The sequence below is a fragment of the Marmota flaviventris genome, chromosome 12 (assembly GCF_047511675.1).
Source record: "Marmota flaviventris isolate mMarFla1 chromosome 12, mMarFla1.hap1, whole genome shotgun sequence".
Taxonomy (NCBI): Eukaryota; Metazoa; Chordata; class Mammalia; order Rodentia; family Sciuridae; genus Marmota; species Marmota flaviventris.
Genome location: NC_092509.1, coordinates 59,959,334 through 59,981,130, shown reverse-complemented (window position 1 = coordinate 59,981,130; position 21,797 = coordinate 59,959,334). Strand labels below are relative to the sequence as shown.

Here is a 21,797-nt window from a genome sequence, read left to right as displayed (position 1 = left end):
ACAGGAGAAGGTAGGGTGGCACAGGACCAGGGTTGGGAGGCAGATAGGACAGCATGTGTGAGCTCCGTGGTACCAGGGCAAGAAGTTGGGATTTTATCATAAATGTGAAGGAATATTTCAAAGAGCAAGGATTGATGTATTTTAAAAATGCAGCTCTGGCCACTGTGTGCACACACTATTGGAGAGCAGGCACAGATCTGTTAGGAGGCAGCTGCTGTGCCCTGGAGAGATGACAGTCAACACAATGGCAAACAGGGCAGTAGGACATAGCTTTACATATTCCAGTTTCATTTCTACTCTAGGACTTCTTGTTAGATTTATTTGGAAGAATCAAAGATAACTCCCAGATCCCTGACCTGGCTTGACTGGGGTGCCATTTACCAAGTTAGGTGTTTGCTTTGTGGGAGGAAAGTGGTACCGAGTTTGGCTTTGCACTTGTTAGGTTTGAGCTGTCAGTAAGAGTCATACAAGTGTCAATCAGGCAGTTGGAGAAAAGGTCTGGGATAAATTTAGAACTCAGGAGTCATGAGCACGGAGATAATATCTACAGCCACACAGCTACATGAGCGCATGTAAAAGAAATGGCAGCAAGAAAAGAAAGGGTCCCAGTCCCAATGCTGAGACATCAGAGAGGGCAAAAGAAATGAGCAGAGCAAATCGGGGTGTTTCACAGATGCCAACAGTGGAGACTGTGGTTCCTAGCAAGCTGATAAATATGGGAAGAGAAGAGTGACTATTGGATTTGGCCACATGGAAATCACTGGTGACTCTGAGAAAAACAACTTCTGTAAAGTCATAGAGGAGAATCCATTTGGAGTGAGTTGAGGAGTGAATGGGTGTAGGAGCTGTGGGTGACTCTTTGGAGAAGTCTGTTGCAAAGCAGCAGCAAATGGGCAGCTAGAGGGTCAAGGGAGGCTCCCTCCATCCTGTAGAAGAGCTCTGGTCTTGTTCATTCATTGGCAAGAGTGGAGAACATGGAGAAAAGACTGGTGATAAAGGGGCAGGGGACTGAAGGAGGGTAGTCATGGAGAAGGTGAAGAAGATGTGATCATGTACAGGATTGAAGGAGCTGGTCTTTGACAAGTTAGAAGGGAGGAACTAGAGCTGAACACAGGCATATGGAGATCCATGGCCAGGGTGGTGGAAAGATGAGAGAGCTGTTCTCTGTAGGCTCCCATTTTCTGAATAAAGAAGTATGATGAGGCCATTGTTTACTGGCAGGGAAGCGAAACTTAAGAGCTCAACATCATATGTTATAGTCCCTAACTCACATATATTTCTCTCTGTGTGTAAAAGAGGCTTTAAAAATGGGCTTTAAGCTAGGCCTGGTGACACATGCCTATAATCCCAGCTGTTTGGAAGGCTGAGGATTACAAGTTCAAGGACAGCCTGGGCAATTTAAGGAGACACTGTCTAAAGATAAAAATATACTTTTTTTTTTTTTTAAGTTTGAGATGTAGCTCAATGGTAGACTGCCCCCAGGCTCAATCCCCAGTACAGGAAAAAAAACTGCTTTGAAAGAGGTTTAGAAATAGTTTATGTACATTATGAATATTCACACAACTTATTCTGGGGGTAGAGGACAGAAAACTTAGAACATGATAACCTATAGCCTCTAATTTAATATATATATATATATATAAGCCACTGAGCCCAGATGCTTTTGACTATATATTTTCATTCTTACTTATTCCAAAGCTTTACACAGCCCCCTGGATATTTTTCATGCAGGAAGGAGCTGTCCCTTTAGGGCTAGTGGCAGGAGCTGTTAGCTACTCCCCACAATCCATGTTCCCCTCATCTTCTGGATACCCAGCTGGTCCACATTACCCAGTGCCCTGTGTTCCTCTAGGTTCTAGTCAATGGGATGTGAGATGATAATTACTACTTCTAGGCCTTTCTCATGAAGCCTTTCCATGCTTTTGGCTGGCTAGAATGATCTCCCAAAGGGACCTCAGAAGCTATACAGGAGAATAGAGCCTCTACTGGCCCATGGGAATGACCAGAAGGAGAAGAGGTACCAGCAGACCAACAGTCACTCCGTACCACTACACTGAAGCAGACTTCCAATTTGTTTGAACCACGATTCCTTTCTGGGAACCTTCTCATAGTAGTAATCCACCATATGCAGTTGGTATAAGGAGTAACAGATGTGAATCTGCTCTGTTTAAGAGCAAGGCAGGAATTCTTTAGATATTAGTGTACATTATTACAGTCAGCACTCTCCCTTGCTGCCACATTAGTGCTGCATTTGAAGAGTGTCTTAATGACTTGGGTCAGTGGTTCTTCAGTCCTGGCTGCGTATTAGAATCACATGGGGAACTTTGTTTCATTGGTCAGGGCTGGGTTCTGGCCATGGCTATGTCTTAAGAGGTTCCTGGGTGATTGTAATGGGTAGTCAGAGTTGAGAATCACTATCTCATGCAGTTACAATAGAGATCTGGGAAAAATCAGCTCCCCTTGTTCTCCATCTGCTGAGGATGGCTGGCTTACAACATTCAGTGGCGCTGGTGTGGTGTTTGAATTACACTGCATTGGTATCTGATCTGAAGGCCTTGTTATCTGAACTGCTATCCAGTGAACCATTAGCTTGGCCTCAGCTAGAAGCTTGCTAGATGTGTGTAAGCTCTAGCTATACCCCAGACTACCAAATCAGAAACTTTCTGTTAGCAGGATTCCAGATGATTCACAAGCACAGTCCCATTTGGGAAGGGCTATCCCACACCACTAGGAAAGTTCGTAGCTGAGTTAAATGGGGACAAGTGAGAATCCTGGCTTTTAATGGCAGAATCTTGACCTCAGCTGGCTTTGAAGAGCAAGGGGAAATGGTGGTAGAGCCTGTGATTCTGTGTGTTGAAGGCAAGGACATCATCCCAAGACAGCCTAGCATATCATCAGCAAGGCTCTAAGAGGGACCAGGAGTATAGGGACTGTTTAATTCTAACATGAACAGAATCACTCAACCTCCGTCCTCAGAAGTTCTGCTCACTTCGAATAGTCAAAGCTGGCAGTGTGCCAGCTCTCCCCAGTCTGATCTAAGTTTGGGTAATGATTCCAGGAAGCTGCATGGGATTCTCCATGTCAAAGTCACAGTTGTTTCCAAGGCTACATCTAAAACTTTGCTTTTAGCTCAGGAAAAATCAATAAACATTATACGCACATTACGTTTTCCATTTTTGTTTTGTTATAACAACATAGATGGCCGATAAATGTGTCCACCAAAGGAAGCAAATGATCATGAGGCTGGAGCTTTGCTTGTTTCCAGGCCGGATGGAACATGGTGTTTACCTGCTCAGAGATGTGCTGACAAATCAAATAAGATCAGTACTACCCAGGGGCCCTGAGGGAGAGGCTCTGATCTGCTATCACAGTGTCCCACAGTAGGGTAACCCTGAAGAAACACAGAAAGCATCTGATGACCACTGTGAGATTTCAGTGTGAAACACAGACACACACACCATACACAAATCAAGCTTTACATAGGAAGAATGTCTGGTGGTGTAGCCATCAAAAGCCATGGAGGAGCACGCAGGTGAGCAAACAGATGCAAACCCATGATGTACTGTCTTTGCAGCAAAAACTGACACTGAAATGAAAAGTTGGCCTGTGTTTCTGTGTTCTGATGAGGCTGCTCTTCTTTCCCTGCAATGACTGGAGGACTGGCTACATCAAGGACAGCCTGGACCACACCAGGTAAGAATAAATCACAAGACATCCATGGAATCAAAGTATTCTGAAGACAGTGAACCTTTTCCCATACAAATCCTCCTGTGGTTAGAATTCTAATGGCAATCAGGGCATCTTCATTTCTTTAAGGGAGAGAAAACAGGACACAAGATTAAAAGGGGGTATGTCCCACAAGGTAAGACAAAAAGCCCACAGGTAAAGGAACATTTAGAGTTGTTGTTTTTTTCCTGCCTCTCTCTGGAATCAGCAAATCTTTCCACCCTCAGAGAGGATGTTGGAGTTAAATGTTGCCAGTGTATCTTGGTGATTCTCAATCTCTCCCTTCACAAACTAGACCAAGGTGGCACCCAGATAGATTCATGTATGGGATATTCTGAACCTCAAGTTGTTATCCTCTATTTTTTTTTCTAAAAGTTTTTGGAAATTTGTGAAATTCTTATTCTTGTCTAATAGCAAATCCTAGCAGATGAGGAGATACATAATTCAGTAGTTAGTTAATAATAGTGGAGAGTAATTAATCATGTATTATTCCTAGCTGTGTGTGTGGTGTGGTGTGTGTGTGTGTGTGCATGTGTGTGTACATGTACATAGATGCTTTTAGGTAGGATTCTAGATTATATATAGAAAATAGGAATATTTTATGTTGGTAAAAGTGCTTGGTAAAAGTGCTTCAAATATTTGCCCAATATAAATAACTTTATCAATATTTCTTCTGCAAAAGAAAAAAAAGCCTACTATTCTTTGAAAAGTACCATGCTTTTCTGACATCTGAATAAATTCAAGCAACACTGTCTTAGAAGGCATGGACAGTGAAAGAAAGGAGCAAGGACAAAGCCAGCAGGGGGACAGAAAGGACAAAGTATGAGAATGAGAGTGTGAGAGAAGAGACACTTAGAAGACAAAACTGGGTGGCTTAGTGTGGAGGCAGCTTTACAAGTAAGGTCAAGTGCACTGCCCTAGGTTCAAATTCTGGCTCAAGCGCTGAGTAGCTATGTGACCTGGGCATTTTACTTTTTAAATTTTTATTTTTATTTTCCTTCTGAGCTTTAGTTTTCATCATCTGTAAAACAGGAACAGTGATGCCTACTTGCAGGGCATTTATAACAATTAGAAATGATATCTGTAAATCAACAAGCACCAAGTACCTGGCACAAAAGTAGATGCTCAATTTTAAAAAAAAGGAGATAGTTACTATTTTTAGCTACAATATGCACCAATGAGATAGAAAGCAAGCTGTAATCACAATGGTAACATTTAACAAGCATCTACTATGAAGGCAGCATACATACCTATTTCACTTGATCCTAGCAACAATCTTGCAGAGCAGGTGTTGTTATTGCCTCATTTGTGCAGAAAAGGAAATTGAAGCTCAGAAAGGTGAAATTATTTCCCCAAGGTCACCTGGCGAGTAAATAGCAGAGCTGGGGCTGGACCATATGTGACGCTGGCTCTGAATCATTCACTGTGGTCTTTCACTGAGACTTGCCATGGGGTTTTAAGTGTACATCAAGGAAATGGAGTGTAGGGCCTCTCAACGGCCAGATTTTGGAGCAATGATTTCTTTATTTGCTAAGATATGTATTATGCACAGTGGGGTTAGTTTAGAAAAGCCATGAGGCTTATAGAGATGTGAAGAGATGGAGGGATCCTGATAGACGGAGAAGGCAAACTCATTTTTTGGCTCAGTGGACATAGGCAAGGCATCATATATGGGGCTAGAGGACAGGCTGGCTCACGAAGGGGGTGTGGGCAGTTCAAAGGATGCTTGTCAGCTAGGGTTTGGAAAGACCTGAAGATAGTCCTTTTAACCTGGAAGCAAGAAGCACAGGGAATTCAGAGGAGAAGGCGACTTCTTCCCAAGGCTGGGAGAGCATGGAATTGTGCCTTCCCCCATCACAAATTCTTATGTTGAAGTCCTAATGCCAGGTCCCATGAATATGACCTTATTTGGAGACAGGGTACCTTGCAGATGGAGAAAATGAGGTCATGCTATCCTATATGACAGGGGTCCTTGAAAGAAGAGGCAGAGAGACACAGAGAGGAAATGTCCACATGAAGATACGGACCTAGGGAGGGTTCATGTGACGACAGAGGAAAAGATCAGAGTGATACAGCTACAAGCCAAGGCACACTAAGGGCCATGGCCACTACCAGGAGCTAGAAGGAGGCCAGGAGGGATTCTATCTGGAGCCTTAGAGGAAGCACAGTCCTGCTGACTTTAGACTTCTACCCTCTAGATCCAGCAGACAATAAATTTGTTTATTTTATTTTATTAGGCATATTAATTGTATAGAATAGTATGTTTCATTGTGCCATATTCACTCATGTTTACAACATCATTTGATTAATTTTATTCCCAGGACCTCCTCTTGCCCATCCCTCCACCTGATCACCTTCCTCTACCCTTACTGTCTCCCTCCTATTTTCATGTAATTCCCCCCTTTTTTCCTACAAAAACTTTTGTTGGAGAAAATATAGTCTCTTTAACAAATGGTGATGGGAAAACTGGATATCATATGTGAAAGATCCCTCTAGATTCCCTCTCTCTCACCCCGCTGTTTTAAGCCACCTACTTCATAATAGTCTGTTACAGTCACCCTTGTAAGCAAATATAGCATGAATCCACCCTTGGTCCAGAAAGTGGAGCCCAGCCTTTGGGCCAGGTCCACTGGGAAGCAGAAGGGTTTCCTAGGTAATGTCAGAATGTCCATCTGGAATAACAAGAAGTCCTCCTAACTGAAATAAGAAACACTATGTCCCTTAAAGTGGTTAACTTGTGGGCGAGGAAAAAACTGAATCCCAGGCCTTGAACCCCAAGCACTCCTCATGGAGATACTTGTTATTCTCTCTGGGAGGTGCTAGTCAAAATCAGGCTGTTTTTTAAATTTATTTATGCTCTAGGGAAAGTAAAATCACCCACAGATAATGCAAAGGCCCACAATGTCTTTTAAAACATCAAGCAATATGGCTGGGTAAGTTTCCTCTCCCAGGCTATTTTAGGCATGGTTGTCTATAGAATTCTTGGCTTCCTATCTTCCCACAAATTTACTTTTCTCCCCATCTCCAAAAAAAAAAAAAAAAAATTCTGTCAGAATAAGACACTTATGGTATGAAAATACAGACTTATGTAGGCACCGTTGTTCCCTTGTGATAGCTTGAGATAAGGACTAGTTTTAAAATCTGAATTTCAATATAATTGGCTGCATCTTAAAAATATCCAACCATTTTTTCCAACTTCTTAATGGATGGATCATATTAAATCCCTTCCCTTGGGTGGAAGAGGCAGAGTTAGAAAATGCATTTGGTTCTCATCCATCGAGGAGCAAACCGACCAGAATGTGATCAAAGTCCTAGGCTTTTCTTCAGAAACCATTTTTGAGGAGACAGATGAGCTCTGGTAAAGCACTGTCTTCCTTAAACACTTTAGAGGAATCTAGGCACAGTTTAGAATCAGGTATGACCTTTCTGCAAAACCAAAACAAATAAAAAAGAAACCTCCTCGTGTACAAAAAGTGAAAAAGATTGCACACACAGGCATTGTGGGAAGAGGTTTTATGAAAAAAAAAAAGATGAATGACAGAAGACACAAAGATGGGCATGGACAGGCACTGCTATTTAACTTGCCTACCACCCTAGATGTCTAGCTTCTTTGAGAAAAGAGATGGGTAATTTGGGAGAAGGAAAGTGGGAGGTGGGCAGGTGAAGGAAACTAGGAAAGGACCTGTAAGAATGACCCCAGACCACTTTGTAGATACGCCGAGTGACTCGAAGTGACTGAGGGGATTTATCATCTTCTGCATGGCACCTGATCATAAGAGGTTTTATTGCTCTGAAATACAAGTCGCCTAACTTCCCAGAGAGGGAAGGAGGAAATAAATCCTGCCTAGAGGGGGAATGAGATGATATCCTAGAGTTTAAGGACAAATACAATTTCCCATTTGTCATATTCATCGATTTTCTGAGCAGAATGAAGTCATCCTGGGGGTACAAGCGAGGGGCTCAAACCACTGGTCATGGCTTTGTGGTTGCTTAATGCTGCACTTTTTTCAGTGGCTTGACATTTAAACATCATAAGAAAAAGACTTCAGCTTCCATGTCTGGATTTTCAAAAAATAAGAAGGGACTGCAGGACAAATCCAAAATATACTTTGGTGAAAACCATGAATCTAGTAAAGGGTCATGTTCCATACTCCCTATGCCAAACAGAGCAGCCTCCCACGTGGGCACAACCCTGCTCATCAGGTGAGAGTGGAGGGAGGGGCCTGCCTGGATGTGGGCACAACCCTGAGGGGATCCCAGCTCTGAGAGTGTGCAGGAATGGGGGAGGGAGTTATGGGGTCCTCCTCTGGTGACCTCTTTCTTTCTTCATTTGGTGAGAGTCACTGTTCAAACCAATGGAGCTGTCAGCTCTGTTTGCCCCTTTGGTAGGGAGAAGAGAACCACCAGTTTTGCTCCTTCGACCTCAGCAGAAATTTCTGCACTAAAGTGCAGTTTAAAAAATAAAAAATAATGATTCTGGAAGCCAGGAGAGAGGGAGGATTGATGGTCACATGCTTCCAATGAGACAAAAGGAAAGCAAGGCCCTGTGGGCAGGGACCTGCATAGGGGCTGCATACGCTGGTGGACAGCAGATCTGGAGAGAGAGGACGAGGAAGAGTTCAGGACAGGCAGGTCAAAAGTCATAATGACCAGGAGAAACAGAGCCTAGAAAGCAATAGCAGCAAAGCCTGGAAACTTGGATCTACTTAAAAAAAAAAAAGGAAGGAAGCCTCTTGGAAGTGTTTTCTGATTCAATGGAAGAAAGGAGGAGGAGGAGAAGGAGGAGGAAGAAAGCAAGGGGAGGAAGCTTCTTCCTTGATGTTACAGTACAGTCTACACATGAGTACAAGAGTGATGTGTGACCAAGAAGAGGGATGCCACTGGGCAATTAGTCTTTATTAAAAAGAAAGAAAGAAAAAAATTACGCACACTTCTGTGGCACGCAAGCTACTATTTTCTTGTAATCACTCTGCTGTCATATAAGAACAGTACATGAAAATGGTATTAGGATAATTTACTATTGCTTGTGAACAATAAATTAACAGGATTGCTTGCTATTTTGCATTTCCTGCTAATAAAATACCCCTCCAGGGTCACAGGCAAGGTGATTGTAACACAAACAGCGTCAGCTACAGAAATTTTCATTGCCAGGGAACAAAATAGGCAAAAGGGATGTTACCCACTGACAATGTGTCCAGATCAGAGAATGCATTTCCATTCATAAACTGACCTCTCTGTGTTTCAGACTGGGCTTGGCTAGCTAATGTTGCTAACACAGGAAACCAACGAAGCCCAAGATTTCCTCTTTCACAAGTCCAGGAACACTCATTTGTCTTCAAAGCGAACAGGAAATTCTTTTGTTTTCAAGAATAAGATCTAAAAATCCCATCAAGTTTTGGCTGATGTAAGCTGGGTTCCTACTCAGGGTTGTAAATTAGCCATCTACTTCCACACCTGAAGGTTGGGAGTCTGAAGAGATGTTGGAATTTTTATGCAACCCTAGCAAATCCTTTCAATTCTCTGGTCTTGGGTTCTTGAGAAGGCAGAACTAAGAGAATGATTTTCAGATGTTACACTGGCAAACTCTTCCTTTCAATAAATCTTGAGTGGGAACATCCTATATAAATATGTAAAACAGAGTGACTGGGGCTGGGGTCAGCCGGGAAGAAAGCTAACCTGGGGCCTTCTTTGCTGGGCCTCAGAGCCTTGAGGACACTAGCCCCAAACCACCTGATAGAGCATTTCCTAATCTTGCATACACCTCTAACATCAGCTAAAGCAGAGAGAAAGTGATAGTTTGGGGCAAGCAGATAAATCAGAAGGCCTCCTTCCACCTTCCCATGAAAAGAGGCCCCGCTGCTCTGTAGTTTCAAGAGGAGAGAGAAGGCATTCACTGCTCTTCACTTTCTGCTGATGCAATTTCAATTGGATCCAGCTGCTGGCAGGATCGTGGGTGAGTCTGCAGGGAGCCTGAAAGGCTGGCAGAGGTTAATGGAGACCATGCCCCTGGCCAGTTGGTCTACTGAGAAGGGTGAGAAGCTGGGGGAGGGGGTGTTGGGTGACCAGTTGGTCACTGCTATTATCACTACAGCTGAGCTGAGCATGACTTGAATTCCTAATAAGCAGATGCCCCACGGCACTCAGTACAATGCTGGTTGACAACAGAACCTTACTAGGCAAAAGGGATAGATGGAAAAAAGAAAAAAAGAATTACCGTCTTGTTCACTATGGTATGCAGTACAGCTTGGGTAAAATCATATAATATATATATATATATATATATATATATATATATATATATATATATATACACACATACATACATATGTACACACACACACACACACACACACACACACATGATTTCTTCCAAAACCTGAGCATGCTAAAAATCCACGGGGAACATTAATGAACAAACGAGTCGCCTCTGGTGGCTAAGTAGAGTACTCAGGTGGTCTCTCCACGGAGGGCAGCACAGTGCCGAGGAAAGAACCCAGCCTGAGGTTGGGTCAGAGAAGCTTTTGAATCTTGCTCTGTGTCTTGCTCCCGCAGGCCAAGGGTTGCTACTGGGCCTGTTTCCTTTCTGTAAAGAGAGAATCATTATTCCCAGAATTGTCTTGAGGCTGAATACAGAGGACAAGTGAAGTGCCTGCTACCAGGAAGACCCTCCATGAGCATCTGTTCTTATCTCTCTGTTTCCTCCCAGTGATGGAAAGCTTATGGTCGACCATGAATATGAGCTGCAGGGAGATGATGTCAGCTGCCATCAAGAGGAGGAACAACCTAGCACCCCAGCTGTTCACTTTGCTACCTGCCTTGCAGAGCCAGCCAAGTCCAGGGCAGACTCTCTGGGAAGAGTTCTGGTAAGAGCAGTGAAAAGAATGTGTCTGCCAGGAGGGCACTTCTGAGGTCAACTCTTCCAACTCCTTCCCTTTCCACTTGAGGAAATAGAGCTAGGATCAGAACCCAGACCATAGTGCTCAGTAGGTGCTCTAGGTCCTGCAGGGCCATGGGAGTGATGTCAGTAGAAGGCTTGGACTCAGGAAGTGTACCGACTGGCTGACGAGGGGGTAGCCTTGGGAAAGGAAGGGAAGCTCTCTGAACCTCGGTCTCATCTGCAGCTGGCATCAGTCGTGTTCTCGTGACTGTTGGGGTGAGAGATCACACAATAAAGGCACCTGCACAGTGTCCACAGATGCCAAGTGGATTGAAGGAAGCTTTAGTTATACCACACACCAGGGCTGAGAATTCATGGAGGAAAGAGGCACTTTCTGTCATGGAGTTGCTCATGGGACAAGGAAGTTCAAAATACTGCTTTCCCCTGTTCAAGAACACAGGTGAGGAAGGGAAAGGGGACAGAGTGGTGTGTGCCTCCCCATGCAAGGCAGCCGACTGGTGCCAGAGCCTTAGGCTGTATGTGCCAACCTCGATGGGCACTCCCAGGCCACACAAGGCCCAGGCTCAGCTCTGGTGCTGCTAACTCATCTCCACAAAGGAGATGCTGGGGTGTGACAGGGTAGGCAGGGGAAGGTGAATCTGGGATGTCTAAGGCCTTCCATACTCTTTTTTCTATGATCAGCAAGTCAAAGTCAGTGACATGAGATCCCTGCTATGATTGCTCTTCTGTCATTTCTCTCTTTTTACTTAAAATCCGATGGACCAAGACACATATGCATCCAAGGCTTTCTTATTTGGATCACTGGGCAGGAAGAGGAGACTCCGAGATTCCCTTACTTGTCTAGTGAAAGGTGGCAAGAGGGCATAAATGTCATCAGGAGATCCCCAACCCTGGTTTGGGGAAGTGACCTAGTAACAATGAATCTCCTCATGGACAATAATTTATAGCCACCTTTTTGGGAACAGGCCCAAGACTCCTTTTGGTGCTTTGAATTTTCCATTTGGGAAATGGGAACCTCCCACCTGTGGAAGGGAGTGGGTCAGTCTGGACAGAAGCTTTGAGTATTATCCCCTGCAGCTTGCCCCCACGGGAGCTCTCTCTGCTTTCCTAAGGTAAGCAGGGCCCCTCATCTGATGAGGCCCAGATTGTCTGCTGTGTCCTTCCTGTTCCCTACGAAGGATTTGCTTTGAAGTCCAGAGGTGATTCCCAGTAAAGTCAGGATTCCTGGAGGGAGAAATCATGGCAGGCACCTCTTATGCCAGGAGCCTCTTGTACCTGAACATATTTTGACTCGGGAACAAAGTATACTGCAAACTACAGCTCAGGAGCTGGGAGCCCTCTACATCCAAGCTGGCTTCGAGTTTTGATCTCAAATTGGAAACTTTCAAGTTATTTCTTATTTGGCCAAACAGGGTTCTTCAGTTTCTTATGTCTCTTCCATTTCTTATAAAAGGACACAGACCTAAAAGGATCCCTGGGCACTAGTAGGTTCTCGGGAAATCACACCGCTGCATTCTGTGTGATCGAATCTGACACTGTCTCATTAAACCTTCATCTCTGTCCATGTGAGCTCTGAGATGAGTGAGAATGGGGGGATCACTTTGGGTTTCTGAGTTTGAAGACTGGTTAGATTTAAAACAAAAAGTTTCAGATGTTCAGCTCCTTAATGGGGTTGGCTTTGCTTGTTCCTGGAAGAAATGCCAGCCATGGGGCCGAAAAAGCCTCTGGAAAATGTCAACTTTGGGGAAGTCACTGCCCAAGTCATTACAAGGCAAGTGTTAGGCACCTGTAGTTCCTGAAATGATCTTCTCCCCTATTTGGAAAAGCAGATGGAAAAACACATCAGACTCCCCAGGAGCCAGCCCCACACTGCAAAAAGTGACTCACAATGCAGCCCTCCCAGTACTTTCTAAACCAGGAAGACCTCACTTGAGAACACCTTCTCAGAAGCCTCAGAGTAGGTTACCCCTACCTCTGGAGACCCTGGAGACCTTACAGATAGAATATTCTGAATATACCTGCCAGGAGAGTGAGATTTCATGAACAGCATTATGAGCTATAAGAGCCCTTGCAGGGCAGACACCTTATATAACTCATATACCACTGTGTGCTCTGGATCTTGCAAAATCCTCAACATTGAGGCCTTAAAAAAAATTGGCTGAATGAGTACATGGCTCTCACAGGCACTTATTTTAAAGCGCATATTGCACTCATTTTGGTTACTTTCTTTCCAAAGTCTTGATCCTTTCTGGATTTGATCCCCCACTCTCTTGTTGTTTCTGGAGATCTATTGAAAGGACCTCTGGTTGGGGAACTAAGTCCTTTGTTAGGGAAACAAAAGAGACTTTAAGTAGATGGAAGCTACCAGCAAGGACTCCAAATGCCAAGTTTTGGCTTCAATCACCTGTTCTTTTGACCCTTATCTTGCCTCACAGATGCATGGTCACGTGATCTCTGTTGTTGTTGACATGCCATTTGAGCAAACTGCCACCAGGAATTTCTTGAACTAGATAACTAGCACCTCTGTGTCACCACCAGGCCATTGGAAAACCTTCCTCTTATGAAGAAAGAGCCGTTTTCTGTGGTTGTGCATCACCTAACTACAGTGTCTTGGGGATCCTGGACAGTTGGCACCTCTTCTTCCTAGTCCGCCTCAGGTATGCACATGTCTTTCCTTGTAACCTTATCTGCTGTGTGGCTATATTTCCTTGCTTTATGACCCTCAACATCCTACATTCCCATCCTTCAACTTTTGGACCAGTGTCCTTCACACACATATCTGCTGCCTAGGCTGATGAGCTCTCCAATTTCAAAATGCACAATCCTTCCATATGAGTGAATCAAGTGGAGCCAGAAAGTATGTTACGATTTGGTCTCCAGGGAAAATAAACAAAAAATGCCACAAATCTCTGGACAGAAATTTTCACTTTGCACTTGTAATATCACCTACTAGAACTGTCCTTCTACCCTCTCCAAAGTGCAGATGCTCTCACATGCTCCTTGGTAAAAGTATCTGTGTGTGTGCATGTACATGCCACCTGTAATGATCTGTTCTCTAGATAATGGAATTTGTCTTCTCATTTTCCCCTGTAGACTGTAAACTCTGCAGAGTAAAGAATTATGCCCTTTTCTTTCTTTGCAATTCCCCAGTGCCCATTTTAGTTTTGCTCTGGGCCTAGCAGGTGTTCAATAAACCCTGATGGCAAGGTCAACTGAGTTCTGAGCACTTAGAAGAAATTGCCCATACTCATTATCTAGGTTCTTTTAAAAATTATTGGATTCAATGCATGGAAATGAGACAGGGAGAGGTGATATCCTCAGAGATGAAGAGGGCCTGAGAAGGGAAAGGATTAAGATACACCCAGATGAGGAAAAGCATGTATACCCACAGAAAGATGGGCCAACATAAAAGGATGCACAAAGTCCCTTTCAGGTCCAAAATATTGCAGCTAACATTCTTGTTCAAGGTTTGGTGATTTCAGGTGCTTTATCCATTACACACTATGGAGGTACACATGTGCTCCAGAAGGGATTCCCGCTCATAAGATGAGCATAATAGTACCGGCTGAAAAATACATGACCTCTATACTGGTCCTTGGAACTCTTCCTACCGTTGATGATACTACCAAGTTCTTTTCTTCCAAATGATCATGATCAACTCCTCCCAAAGCTAACCTTCAAAAATAGGACTGTTTACATGTGAGTGTGACAGGTCAAGTGTTGGCTCTCTATTCCATTAGGGAGAGGGGGTGCCATGTGGCAGAAAAAGCCACACCTGAGAGCTAGGGGGTCAGAGCAAGTTATGCCATCCTCTAAGGTGTCAGTGTCCCCATCTGTAAAAGTAGACTAACCATCTCTGCCCAGCTCACTAGCTGAAGTGAAGCACCACACTGTAACATGGGGACTAACAGGCATTTTCAGGGGGCAGCAGTAAGAGCTGGCAGCCACCTGGTGGGCGGTAGGACCTCCCTTTGGACTCATGGTCCCCTGTACCTGGGATTTCTTGAGGAAGACCACAGCCTAGAATGATAAATTCCTTCCTATGTAATAAAGCTTTATTTATTTTTTTTTTTAGTTTTTGTAAAACCAAATCACCTTCCCTGTTGGATTGTAAAATCAGAATAAGTTAATCAGACTCAGATTTATATCAAGAGTTTTGAAGTGACAAAGACTCATGCTCAAGTTCTAGCTCCCTCACTATTAGCTGACTTTAGGCAAGTTACTGAGCCATTAGAAACCTTGGTTTGGTCATCAGCAAGGTGGGGTTAGTAGCAGTGAACAGACACTTTGGTCAAGAGTCTGGCACATATATAGTCACTTAGTATGATTTAGATATGAGGTGTCCCCCCAAAGCTCATGTGTGAGACAATGAAAGAACACTCAGAGGTGAAATGATTGGGTTGAGAGGTAGAACCTAATCAATGGCTTAATCCACTGATTAACTGGGCTATAACTGTAGGCAGGTAGGATATGGCTGGAGGAGGTGGGTCACTGGGGTCATGCCTTTGGGGTTTATATTTTGTCCCTGATGAGTGAAGCTCTCTCTGCTTCCTGATTGCCCTGTCCTGCCTGAGCAGCTTTACTCTGTCATGATGTTCTGCCTTGCCTCGGGCTCTGAGCAATGGAGTCGGCCATCTGGACAGAGACCTCGGAAACCATGAGCCCCAAATAAACCTCCCCTGCTCTATGTTGTTCTTTTTAGGTCCTTTGGTCACAGTGGCAAAAAAAAAAGCTGACTAAAAATCATCTCTCAAAAATAAAGGCAATTATCTTTATTGTTCAGTATTTCCTTCCCTTATCTGTTCCATCTTATACAAACACAGCTAAGAACATGCAAGTAACTAACATTGCACCTGAACAACCAAAATTAGTGTCACAATGAACATGCTCCAAAGCCTGGGCACCTTATTCATAGAGAATTATGCCCAGATCCTCACTTGTTTATATGGTGACTTATACACAACTCTAAAAACATCAATTGATTGGCCACTTGCTATGTGTCAGAAACCTCACTAAATACGTCAGATTTGTTATACTGAATCCTCACAATCTCATGAGATAAGTAGATCACCACCCCCATTTTACAGATGAGGAAATGGAAATGGAGGCCAATAGAGGCAAAACCACTTGTTCTAGGGCAAAGTGACTAAGCAAGAGACCCAGGATGTGAAGCCAGCCAGCCTGATGGCCAACAGTCTTAATTGATAAACCCATGATCATCTTAGGAATCCCATACCCTGGCTCACAGCAGGCAAGGCAACGAGTTGAGCATGGAGAAAACATGGCACCACATGCTCCCTGAGAGTGACAGGTACCCTGGTAGCTGATGCATTAGTAGTAGGAGAGGAAGGGGAAAGGATAAAAACCTCATAAAGACCTGCACAGCACCCACTCACTCACTATAGGAGCACCCTAACATATTTTAAAGCCCCCAATAACATCATGATTCTACAGCACAGTGCAATCATTTTTACTATGCTATCAAGAAAAATCAAATCATGCAAATTGTGGGTTTAGGAAAACAGGAAGGTGGGGGAGAGTGTGGGTGATATATTAAAGGGGTAGAATCCCTAGAAACAGTTCATCTCTTTTGAAACCCTGCAATAATATTACATAAATAAGGCACTGAGGTTGAAAAAGATGATACACAATTTGAAGAAAGAATTAAAGAAGTGCTAATACCTAGGCACAACTTGATGATGTTCTCATGAACCTTTGCCTCTTATTTTTTTAATCCATTGTTTATGCTTTTTGTTGTTGTTGTTACTGTTGTTTTGGGGGGGACACTGGATCTCTGCTGGGTCTCTGTTTCCCAGACTGAAGTTGAACTCTGACCTTAAGTGATCCTCTTCCCTCAGCTTCCCAAGATGCTGGGACTATATGCATGTGCCATCACACCAGGCTCATTGTTCGCCTTCACCCAGTTTCTATCTAGTTTTCCTTTGGTCCACTCTGTTATCTCTCAGTTTAGAGTCATGGCTTTTATACCTTCGGCAGTGGTACATCTAAAAGGGCTCACAAATTAAATTCATCAGATAATTTAAAGAGACGTGTATTGAAAATCAAGATGTGAACATTATTTAAAAGAAAAACCAACTGAGGGAAAAAGGCATTCAAGTGGCCTTCCTGGCACAGGTGATATCAGGTTGGATCTTCAGCATCTCTCTGCAGCCAGAGCTGAGGCTGCAGTGGAAAAGGGCATGTGTTAAGCAAGCAGACTCATTTTCAACCAGAAGCTGCTCACAGCTTCTGTTTACAACCCTAGATCGTTGCCTCTTGAAGTTAAGATTTTGTTTTATGTCTCTCCATATCATATTCTCTAGGCTCCATAAAAACTGCTTTCTAAGTCCCCAAATGAAGCTTATCAAAACCTGACTGCTTGAAACACATTTAAGCCAAATTTGAAAAAAATTTAAAATGGGCATTTCAAATAGATAAAATCATAATAATGATATCTTTAAACTACCCCTCTCTCTCCCTGGTCATCTGGGTAGAAAAAAGCCTCCAGGAACTAGAAGACAGGCCCCCTTCTTCATGTGCCTACCCTGACCCACCATCAGTAGCCAGACAAGAGAAAGGCTAGTCCACTGGTAACAAAGGGGATGACCTTGTCTCTTCAGGCAAGGATGGCCAGATTCAGCAAACAGCAGTACAAGACATTCAGTTATATGTGAATTGCAGATAAGCCAAAGCAGGATTTTTCTTTTTAACCTTAAGTTCCATGCAACATTTCAGGACATGCTCCTATTAAAAATTATTTATTGTTTCTCTGAGATTCAAATTTAACTGGGTGTCCTCTACTTTATCTAACACCTCTACCCTGGGTTCCTGCCAATCCATTAGAGGATTTGGGACAGGTGAGAGGTGAGGGAAGCAGGAGCTCTAATGACCAGCCTAGGGATAGGGCAAAAAAATGGCCCAGGCTTGGCACTCTCCCTGCCACCCACGGTTCCCTCCACTCTCCCTGCCGCCCACCACTCCCTCTCCCTCCAAGGAGGCTCCAGGGCCCCAAGTCCATCCTTTCCTTTAGGAATAAATGCTTTCTCTGATTCCTCTGAGCATCGCCCTCCAGACATACTTCCCACTCTTACCTCCTCCCACAGAGCTGCACACTATAAAGCTGCTGTAAACCTGTAAGAACTGGTTTGCTTCCACATTTTGTTGTTTCTTTATTTGTTTCGTTTCCAACCAAGGTTCCAAATAGGTTTAGAGAGGCTCTTGATGGGAGGTTTCCTTTTCTTTTTTCTTTTTTTTCTTTCCCCATGGAGGTCCCTTCCCACCCACTTATTCACATGCCAAGAATCACATCGGGCATAATTTCAAGGTGGGTGTTAAAGCAAGGGCTGAACCAGTATGTCCAACTTGTCTAGCACAAGACTTTTATGGACCCCATGACACTGCCTTGATCCTGGCAGTGGATGCCCTTCCCCCTCACTATCTTATACTGCTGATTAGTGGTCTTTAGTGATGCGTACTTTGTAATCATATAGATTCAATAAACAAGGAAGAAAGAGCTCTTGCTTTCAGGCTTCCAAGGATGTGCTTGCAGCAAAACATTTATAGCTAAGCTATAAAATGCATGGAAATATGGAGGAAACATTGACACAACAATAAAACGAGGGGTGAGATTAATGATGCCATAATGCAATATGTTTTCATTTGGTGCAGAGAAAATTAATTTTTGAAGACATTTCATTTAACTTTGCAATATTCTGCAGTTTAACCTTTGATGCTTGCAACTTTTTCTTTCACCCACTCTCCTCCCCTGTGAGCCTGAGGATGGGGGAAGCAAATTTTACGTCTAACTGGAAGTATGGTTTCATGGCAGGTGGTCTCTGCTCTGGACAAAAGCAAGAAAAGTGGACTCAGGGAACAAAGGTTACTGCTGGCCATCATTTGCAGTTCTTCATTTCCCATCGAAATGTCCGCTTTCATAATTCAAAATGCAACTCCAAAAGGCTAAGATGTGTTACCTTCCAGAGCAAGGCACCGGGGTGGGCTGGATGACCAGATAAGGTTGTGCAAGCACTCGAGATACTCAGACCCCTCGAGTTTAAATCCAGGGAAGCAGCGATAGGCGATGACAGTCCCTACTGGGAAGGAGGTCTGGAACTCAGAGATGTTCACATAGCCATTAGAAGAGGCTAGAGGTCTCAGACAGCCTGTGAAATGTGAAAGAAGAGAAGGAAAGTTTCACTTGGTCATCTTTGTACATCCAAGAGTCAAACAGCACACTGGGACTCTTCAGGGTTGGCCCACTGCATAGAAGAAAGAACAAAACAGCATTGCCTCTGTTTTAGTCAGCTTTTTTTTTTTGCCACTGTGACCAAAAGACCTAACAAGAACAAATAGAGGAGGAAAAGTTTATTTTGAGGCTCACAGTTTCAGAGGTCTTAGAGCATCGACAGTCAATTTCATTCATTCAGAACATCATGGCAGAAAAGTGTGGTGAAAGAAAGTGGCTCAAAACATGGCACCAGGAAGCAGAGAGAGCGAGCATGCGCCATCCTCTCACCATAGACAAAATATCAACCCACAAGGGTATGCCTCCAAGGACCCACCTCCTCCACACCCTATCTGCCTTTAGTTACCACCCACATAATCCCTACTAGGGGATTAATGCACGGAGTAGGTTAAGACTTTCATAACCCAATTAGTTCACCTCTAAACTTTCTTGCATTGTCTCACACATGAGCTTTTGGGGGACATCACTTATCTACCCCATAACAGCCTCTGAAGAAGAAAGTACTTTGGTTTTTAACATACAGACTCCTTGTTCTATTAACCTCTTCTACTTCTAATTCAGATATTTGCTTGTATATTTGCAAGTGAGACTAAAGAGTCAGATAAGTAGTTACAAAAGAGGGTAAGGGATGGTAGCTGAGTGTGTGATATGGATTGGCACACCCCTAGTCCAGTGGTTCTGGCCCTCAGTGCACACCGACATCATTTGAGGGGATTTTCAAAGACACTAATGCCCAGGCCCCATGCCCTGGTCTGAGGATCACTGTATTTTATTAAAGCTCCCCAAGTCATCCAAAGGTGCTGTCAGGGCTGAGATCCACTGAAGAGCCTTTGGAGAGAGGCTCCAAAAGTTTTAGTGATGTGGTAGGGACTTGGGAAAGTTAAGCTCAAAATAAATTGATTCCATGGGTACAGATTATGGAAGGGAAACTTCCCTTAGTGGGTACCACTAAACTTTTGAAAATTCAGTTGTGTTTTACATGAAACAGGTGAAGAATTCTACAGCATAGATTTTTCAAACTTGAGAAAGACCCAAAGGCCTGGTGCAACACAGACTGTTGGGCCAGCCTCCTGGGCTTCTGTTTCTGCAGGTCTAGGTTGAAGCCTGAGGATTTCACTGCTAATGGTCCAAGTACCACTGTAGCTGCTGCTCTGGGGAACACACAAGGAGAAACACTGTCAGTAATGAGTCAGTGCATCAAGCGCAGAATTCTGTGTGCTATCACAGCAGAACTGGGACCTGGATCCCATATTCCTACTTCTGTAAAGAATTAGCTGCCTTTTGGTCTAGAAGCCTGTGGCAGCCCAGTATAACATTGCCAATGGCACAGAATTCTGTTGTGTGTGGCATCCGCTGTGATCATGGAATTTCTTTTTAACTTCAGTAGTTTCACTGGAGGAAATAATGACGCTGCAGAGCTGGTGTTCTTCCAGGGGAGAACTAATTGTGTGTAAAGTTAACGATGTATAATGAAAATACCTACTCCCCCTTCCAGTCACCAAGTACAGATCGTATGCATCACATGCACACGGCAGATGGCAGAACCTTTCTACAAACTGACTGTGTTGGATAGTGTTAAGTGTCTGGAAGGAATGTCTCAGCAAATGGCTTTGGTGGACACCTTAGTGTATGGTGCCCGTGCATCACAGTGAGTGTGGTTAAGACAAGTGAGGTATAGGAATGCAGGATTTTAGGGAAGCATTCACTCCCAGGATGGTGCAGTTCCTGTGTCTTGGGGACCCCAAGTTCTGCATTACCCACAGACTCCATTGTGAACTAGCTAATATTTAGGATGGACCAGACTCAAAAGGTGGTGGAGTTCAGCCATTCTTTGGAGAGCCTCATGGCTCATGGCTTTAGATTGCTTTTGACCTCCACCTCCACCCTGCAGCTGAAAACTAAAAATGTTCATAGCAAAGTGTGTGTGTGTGTGTGTGTGTGTGTGTGTGTGTGTGTGTAATAAACATAATCAATAATTGAGGGGAAAAAAAGATAAGCACAGTCAGGCACTGTGTTCCCAGTGACTCGGGAGGCTGACAGGAGGATTATGAATTCTAGAACAGCCTGGGCAACTTAGCAAGATCCTGTCTCAAAATAAAAAGGGCAGGGGATGTGGCTTAGTGGCACAGCATCCTTGGGTTTAATCCTCAGTACCAAAAGCAAACAGACAAATAAATAATTAAGATAAGCACATTAACATGAACAACTAAATGCGTTAGAACCTTTATGCATAGTTCAACTGAGTTGCCAAGAATGACTATGCTCGCTCTCCTCCTAGGAAGGGGTTGCTGTTCTAACCTACTCACATGGATAAACTGGTTTCTCCCAAATAAAAACTAGCTGTGACCCACAGAGAGCAGGAGGCATCCAGACACTATTCTCCAAAACATAAAATTCCCACAAAAAAATGGGGTTTGAGCAGCTTCTCACCTCACCCCGCAAGGAGATGGCAGGGGTTAAAATTCATGCATTTAATCAGAGTTGAGAGGGAAGACATGCTCACTCTTGGTTGGAGGCAGACTGTCCTAAATATAACAGTAAAAAACTGGCTTCAACTCAATAGTTCAATGTGATTTCCATTTGCACTTCTAGATAATAGAGAGAAGCCTCTTCAGGCTTTAGCCCCTGGATCCATAGGTGCAAATAAAAGTTATAGTATGAAATGTCATTCTAAGGACCAATTATATTCCCCCAGGGGGCTTGGAGAGGTGTCAGGCTGTCTGTGGTAACTGATTCCTCATTCCTTATGCTGTGTTAGATGAGGAGGCTTGGGAGGAGGCTGGTGCAGATTCAGCTGGCAGAACCTCTCCACAGGCAGGGAGTTGCAGGGTGGCATGGGGTCATGGCATGGGCCACCAGGACACATCCTTGGTGGGATGAAGCCTCTGAGGAAAAATTAAAACAAGGTTGCGATGTATATGTTGTCCC

The 21,797-nt window shown here is 43.8% G+C and overlaps 1 protein-coding gene across 1 annotated transcript in view; it reads right to left on the bottom strand.

The window, feature by feature from the left end:
* Susd4 (sushi domain containing 4) overlaps positions 1-21,797 on the bottom strand; it is a 130,519-nt gene that overhangs the window by 20,814 nt on the left and 87,908 nt on the right. Inside the window, exon 5 of the mRNA XM_027934853.2 lies at positions 18,598-18,786. Coding sequence (XP_027790654.1) covers positions 18,598-18,786 — 189 coding nt within the window. The remainder of the gene's footprint in view (positions 1-18,597; positions 18,787-21,797) is intronic.